General features: G+C 40.6%; 1 protein-coding gene across 1 annotated transcript in view; it reads right to left on the bottom strand.

Moving 5' to 3' along the window:
• Positions 1-430: 430 nt before the first annotated feature.
• LOC116399366 (voltage-dependent calcium channel gamma-7 subunit-like) overlaps positions 431-7548 on the bottom strand; it is a 31833-nt gene continuing 24715 nt past the window's right edge. Inside the window, exon 6 of the mRNA XM_031876478.1 lies at positions 431-5214. Within this exon, the coding sequence (XP_031732338.1) occupies positions 4675-5214 (540 nt within the window). The 3' untranslated portion in view covers positions 431-4674. The remainder of the gene's footprint in view (positions 5215-7548) is intronic.

Genomic DNA, 7548 nt, shown 5'->3' with positions numbered 1-7548 from the left:
ACTCCCATGTTAACGTCAAGTCCGAAAGGAACTTTATAATTAGTGTCGTGCCACTTACGCAAAATCACAAAGGGGTTATAAGGTTCTCCAAAATGAAATTGGATAAGAGGACTCTTCTCTTTGCTCTTAGATCTCCATGGTGCACTTAAGCAGCTGTGATCTTTTTTTGGGAGCCGATTATACTTTTTTTTCTCAGGAACATCTAGGTGTGAAAAAAACACGTCCGATTGACGTGTGTCTGTAAGAATTGGTGAACCTCGTACGTTAGGAAAAATGATTCTTCTGAGCTCAGCTTATCTGCAGCCTTGCGACGCCACGTTGCGACGCTAGGTTGTAACGCTAACAGGCATTTTTTATTGGCAATATTTAAATAATTTACAAAATGTTTTTCTGTGTGTTGAATGAAATAAATGTGATAAACAAATAGGAGGCTGGAACCAGGCAAGCTTTATTGGTTTTAAACTTAACAAAACACTGCTGGCAGATAAAAATCACAGTCCTGCTAATAGCACGTTCGCAGAAATGATAAAAACAAGGAAAGTTACATGAATTTTATGGTCGGTTTTGGACAGGTACTGAGTCAGTCAAATGTCATTGGACTCAAATATGGCCATGTAAACTTTAGTATGTTCAGTAATATTTACACCATAATCACAGTTTGAAGAAATGTCTGCATTGGATAAAGGAAGATAACATTTCAAAAAGCAGTTCACTGCATCAGAGCTCTACGTCTCTGCTGTGATGTCCTCGGAAATACTGTTGCTTCAGATTTATTTACATCACAAAACTGAAAACAACTCCTCAGAAGTCAGCTACATAAATATATCTGTGGTGTGTATGTGTGTGTGTGAGTGTGTGTGTGTGTTGTGTGTGTGTGTGTGTGTGCTCACTACACAGCATGAATGCTCAGCTTTGGCAATTAAAATAAACATCTCAAAACTAAGCAAGAGCTGTCATACTTAGCTGCTAAATGATTTCCTATTTAGTTTCCACATATAGCAAATATTCATAAAAAGATGCTAACACCGCAGTTGATTTGCTACACTGTTGTCCTCTCAACAGTACCAAAGGGTTGTAAGCATAACACTTTCCCCTGGAGGTCTAAACATGGCTACAAACAATGCCCTATGATGGGCACCATCGTTAATATGCTACAAAAACAAGCAATCTTTAAGTTTGTTTTTAAGTCACTGCAACATGAGAACTTCAATGGGAGTCAATCTGAAAATCTTGTTCGTCATTTTGTCATTTTTTTGTGCGTAGATATGAAATAATATTATCCTATCATTATTATACACATGCAAAAGAATGTGGACACCCCTGACTGTTTTGATAATAAGAGGTGCTGTAGATGCTCAGAATCTCTACTTCCATGGAGCCTAAACTCAATCAGGGCCATGTGATTCAGGCAAAAACTCCAGAACAAGCGAGTGAGTGGACCATGAGTTAAAACTGTTCAGTACCATTCTACAGTTTAGTTTAGGGAAAGAATGCGTCCAGTCATACAAACTCCAGTCTCTGATGTCAAAGTCAAACATTTTGTATGCGTTCTAACAACCGCAACTTCCTGCCTAAATCTTTCTCCTGCACTGTAAGACCCTGATCAGACAGAGTGCATTTAAGAAGCCTGGGGTCTTTCCTGCTCTGTGCTCCTCTTGTTTCTGCAGGAGCCACTCTGAAACCCTCAAATTGAAGAAACTTCAACTTCGAGTGGCAAAAGGCCCAACGTCAGTAGCGTTTGTTTTCACATCGTCCAATCGGATGACTTGAGAGGCGGGCCTTTTGTGGTAACTGTTGCCAGATACCCAACAGGACTCTACCAACCCTTGTTACCATGACCTGAACAGAACACAGCAGGCCTGGAGGTGAGTTGTTTTCATTCATTTAAGCAGTTTTCTTGTATGAATCTTGTATGTGAGACTTCAGACGCTGAAGAGTGACCAAACTATTCTCAGCACCAGCACCACTCACAGGTATTTCCAATCACATTTCTTACATTCATATTAATCTTTCCTCTCATCACCAGACAAAGGATCGGTCACCCCTGGAATTGTCTGGACCCAAAAGATATTTGTGAAAAGATGTAGAATCCTACTCCAGTTAATGGTAGCTGAGCTACCCGACATGAATAATAGATTCAACCAGGAGGTAAATTGGAATGCAAAGCCATCTGTCACAGTGCACTCAGGTTTTCAGTTGGCCTCCCATGTAAGCTCGTGTTCATCAAAGTGCCACGTCGTACTCCCACCTATTCACTACCTAAATCTTATATCTTCTTATGTAAAACCAGGAAGAGTTGGAATTCCATTTCGAATCTGTCAGTTCAGGAAGCACATCGTCATTCAAGTAAACACAAATAAACGGTCAGGGATAATGTCTGCATGACAAATGTGCATGAAAATACAACGTTCTCTTGACATTCTACCATCACGTGTGTTGTACTCAGTCACGTGCTGAGCAGTGTAGTCAACAGGTCAGTCGGATTTCAGCATATTATCTGAGCTGAATGGATTCAAATGGAGTGCAATCTGAACCTGGCTTTCTTATAATATTATTTACATACCTAAGAAATTCAATTCTCACTTCCATGGCAACAGCATCTCCAAGGCAGCCATTTTGATTGTGCCAGGGGTGATCACCGTGGAAACAGACGGTCCCTGATTGGTCGATGCTAACATTGCAGAAACCTCCTGAAGCTCCCACAGAAGCACGGGCACTTTAAAGAGTCTCTCAGTGAAGTCTTTTCTTTCATCCCACAAAATGTTGAACATTCATCCCCAAAGCTTCCCTCTCGAGATACAAACAGCTTAGAAAATTCAATCGCTAAAACACCTAAAACACGCTGTGATATTTACACCCCACGATCGGCACACAGGATTATGTTTTTGAAATTGTTATGTTTCAGCACGAGAGGAAAGAGTTCCTATACAAGTGAAGTGTAGACCTCTAAGCATATACAATTTACCTCTGATTGTGTATATAGTAGTTGTAATTGTAGGTCATGGTACACGGGCAAAAGTTGTAAGCAATACTGATTATTAATAATACAGACATTCTTCATCATAGTGGCATGTTTCTTTTCAAATGTATTTTGTGGTGGACATGGTCAGGAAGTAAAAGAAGGTGTTACGTTCTTAATTTACCAAATTAATTCAACAATTGTACGTTACAATTAAAGTTGCTAACTAAGCTTGTTCCTACATCATTTTGAGTAGGGCTAAAATCTTTCTCTATAAAAGTCTTCAGCGCATAGGCATTTCATGTATACCGTTTTTGGTACATGAATTACGTGCATTACTAAAATTAAATAAATACGTAATTATATACATTTGGACATATTCTATATATCAAAATTTGAACTGACATGGCAACCCTGTCTCCTAAAAACTATGTTTCCATACAACAACACTGCATTCTAATATATATTTAAAAGGAAACATATTTTCCCAGGATTACAATCACAGTTTTAAACAAGTGATTAATGCTGTGAATCAAATACAAAATGAATTGGTTATGTGTAGGCAAAACCACTACTAGGTTTACTAAAATATTATGGTTTGTCTTAGAATAAGTGTGTGTGTTTCATAACTGAGGCCATGTATGTAACATAAATAAGTTAACGTTAAAATAAGTTAAAGTTTTGTTTCTCACGGGACACGAACAGTGATCTCGTGGGTGAAAGTCCCATCAAGGACTTTGGTTAGATCTCTACTTGTGATATGATGAAAATAAACATTATTTGTTGGATACCATGCTGGTCGTGGCGGGCTGTTATCATTGGAGCAGTACACTGCTGTCATTCTGAAAACAGTTTTGGTGTTCGGTTGCTTCTACAAACTTAGGTAAGGTCAACTGAACCCCTATCACTGTAAACGGTCTCAACAACAATCCCTCACTAAGGCAATACCTGTTGCAGGGTTGCTACCTGTACACTAGTTTGCTGCAGGTTTTTGCTGATTCCACCACCTGTACTCTTTCTCATAAACAAAAGTACTACTAGTCTACTTTAATTGATTTTTTGTGTTTTGTATGGGTTTCTCTCATGGTTTCAACTTTTTTTTAGAAAGTAATCAAAAGTATCGACACGTAATGAAGTTACCTTCCCAACCACGTTGATGTTTGATGTAAGCAGGTATATTTAGTCCTTGTTTGATGAAAAGGATAACACATTTACAGCCAGATATACTGTCTCACTTTTTTCTTCTTTTTGTGAATGGACAGGGTTTGGATGTGATTCAGCTTCCTGTTTCCTGTGCTGCTTCACCCTGTTGCCTGTGTATCACGGCCTTGATGATGAATGTGCCCGTCAGAAACCCCATAAACGTCTTGTTGCTACTAATCATCGTATCCCTCAATCCTCCCCTCCCATGTTCCCTCCCAGCGTGTTAAAAGTTTTGTTAAGTGTCTGTCTTCGGCATCAGCAGTGAGTCATCCCTCCGCCCACCTGCTTCTCCTCCCCCACTCCCCTCTTTTCCGTTCCTCCTCTCCTCTTTTTGATCTCCTTAAACCTCCCTCCTTCATCCACTCGGCTGCATCCCACCTCCCACACACTTCGAGGAAACAGGATTTGTGTTTATGTGTGTGTGTTGTTGTCTTGTGGTGTGTAAGAGTCGTAACAGAGCCAATCTAATCCCCCCAGTTGTGTTTTCCCTCCCCCTTCCATGCCTATGTAGCCTAGCATGGCGAGGCGCTCATTCGCATGTGCGAGTGATATCGTGGAGGTAGCACGGCTGAGGGTGGCACCCCCATGGGCAGGGACTGGGGCGGGGGCCCGCTCGGGTGGGGGTGGGGCTGAGGGTGGCCGTGGGGCTGAGGGTGGCCGTGGGTATGGGACGCTCGGGGTAGGGTGGAGGTGGCAGCCATGTGGAGGGGGTGTGGGTACGAGGAGGAAGTAGAGGAGGAGGAGGCCTGCTGGAGCTGGTAGCTGGCCGCTGAGGAAGGCCCAGATGAAGAGGGTGTTGCCTGGGAGCTGCTGCCCCCCTTCGGTTGCGCCTGCGAAGGAGGAGTCTGGTTGAGCTGGATGGAGATGTCGGAGGAGACGTCAGAGGCGCTGCGGCCCCGCTGTGGTGGAGGCCAGGAGTCTGGATGGAGGAACTGGCCGCTGTAGTCGCTGCATTCGGACATGCGGGGGCGGTAGAGGGCGGGATGAGGCCTGTACAGCTCCTCCTCAGCATAACGCTTCATGAAGAGGTAGACGGACATCACTCCTGCACCCTGGGACACATTACACAAAGAGACAATGGTACAATGGACATGTACAGTATGGGCTCTCACATGTACAAGTTATGTGGGGTTTCTATTTCAAGCAGTGGTTCTAGGGACCCACCTTTTAAAAATGACAAACCATCGCAAATTCACAACAGGCCTTATTGAATTTCTTCAAAAATGAATGTTCCTGACCATTTTACTGACATTTCCTCGTCACCTTATATTATCTTGAAAAGGAAAACTAGCCACTTTGGAGAGGTATCATATTGATAAATCTCAACTTTGTTTCATGAATGTGTTATTGAAAACACGTTATAGACATAAATGAGACCAAATAAATGTATTTCGAAGAAGTTAACAGGCTCTTGTAATTTGTCCTCTCATTAGTAAAACTCATCTTATTAGAGTCACTGTTATAAGAAGGTTACACTTATCAGAATAACATGAACATTCCTGCTCCCTCATGTGGCTCAAAGATGTACTGCAGATAGAAATGTTAAATTAAAGACTGTGGAAGAAATTTAGCTGTGGTTAAAAAAATATACGCATATTTGTATGAATACAGTTAATTTATTGTTATAATGTGTTTGACATACGGTTGACAAAAAAATCCCCTTTGATCTTTCCAAAGCCATAAAGAGTGATCAGAAATGTTGCCACAAAATGACATCCATGACAAACGGAAAAAAGTAAATCAACAATAATGAAAAACCTGCATTATTTCAGTAAAAAACAACAAGTTGTAGCTCAGGAAGTCATAGATATTTATGAATCTACATGAGATAATTTGACAATCTATGTGATGGCTCAAACAATGAAAGAATGCTAAGAAGTTGTGAAGAGTAAGAGAATAGACTCAGCAGCCCATGTGTGCAAGTGGTTACTGTGCAAATTGGAGACGATTGTAGTTTTTTGCAGACGTGAAACACGAGCAATTTGCTTGAATCAACGAGAAATTCTAATCTGTTGTTAACAACATACTAATTGTTGAGGAATTTTAAATTATAGTTCTGAAAAGAGATCATTGATATTCAACAATTGAGCCAAAGCAAATTACAAAACATGTATATCTCCGTAATGCTCTCATTTTGTTTTATATGTTATCATGTATATTTGTATATTGACACCATATTAAGGGGTAGTATGGGACCATAGGGACCATAACATTATCTCTCTAAAATGTCGAAAACAATTACACATTTTTTCGAATCAAATATATAGATCGACCCCATTACCTACTAGATTTAATTTGTTTCTAATTGGAAATTATATAAAACTCTGGTTATGCCGTTTGTATAGACAAGCATGCAAATAAAGTGTATCTGATCGATAAATAAATACATCAAAAAGTAATAACAGTTACTGTTGGAGAACAGGAAGTGAGATGGAGGGAGAGAGGGCCCCCTGTCTATCCCTGTTGCAAAACTCTTTTATAAAACATCTGAATCAGCTTCCCTAAACTGCAACACTCTGCCATCAGGAGGGGAGGAAATTAAATAAATCCATAATGATTTTTGCAGAGAGTTGACAAAAAGGTTTGGCGCTCCGCCGTGGAATGAGCCATTATCAAAAACGTATTCATGTTTTCACCCGGGCATCCGCCGAGCATTCACAGCTCATACACTATTCATTCACAACATCGTCACTACAACCGCCCGCAAACTTTAGATGCTGATGAATGTGTTTGTGAAAAATCCCATGTTGCACAGCTTCAGTACAGATTAGAAAAAGAGGAGTGAAGAATCACAGAAAGGGAAGGAGATACGAGGAGACAAGAGAAGACAGAAAGGATAAAAAGTGAGAACAGGAAAGGAGGGATGGGACAAAGTGAAAGGAGGACAAAGAGGATGAAGGAACACAGGAGATAAGAGAAGGTAAACAATAATAGAGGTTTAGGAAAGGGAGGATGACAGAAGTGAAGACAAAGGTAGAGGACAAAATAAAAAGAGGACAAAAAAGGTAAAAATTTAGAGAGGAAATAAAGAACAGAAGAATGGATACAGATGTGAAAAGAGAACAGAGTAAAATACGAGTAGACAGGAGATGAAATTGGAGAAGATGAAAAAGGGAAGAGGAGATGAAAACAGGATTAGAGAGAAAAAGAGAGAAATGGAGAAATGCTACAAGATGAAGTGGGAGAGGAGAGCAGGGAACAGGAAACTAAAAAAAAGAGAGACAAAGAGGAGATAAGATGAAAGGACAGAAGGCAAGAGGAGAGGAGAGGAGATAAGACAAGAAGAAAAGAGAAGGGAAGGGACAACAGAGGATTAGACAACGGAACATAAAAGAAAAAAAAGAGACAAGATAAAAGTAGAGGGCAGAGAGAGGAGGAAGGAGAGA

Source organism: Anarrhichthys ocellatus, unplaced genomic scaffold, assembly GCF_004355925.1.
Source record: "Anarrhichthys ocellatus isolate YVR2014 unplaced genomic scaffold, GSC_Weel_1.0 scaffold110, whole genome shotgun sequence".
NCBI lineage: Eukaryota > Metazoa > Chordata > Actinopteri > Perciformes > Anarhichadidae > Anarrhichthys > Anarrhichthys ocellatus.
The sequence above is the reverse complement of the archived record's forward strand: the minus strand, read 5'-3'. Positions and strand labels throughout refer to the sequence as shown.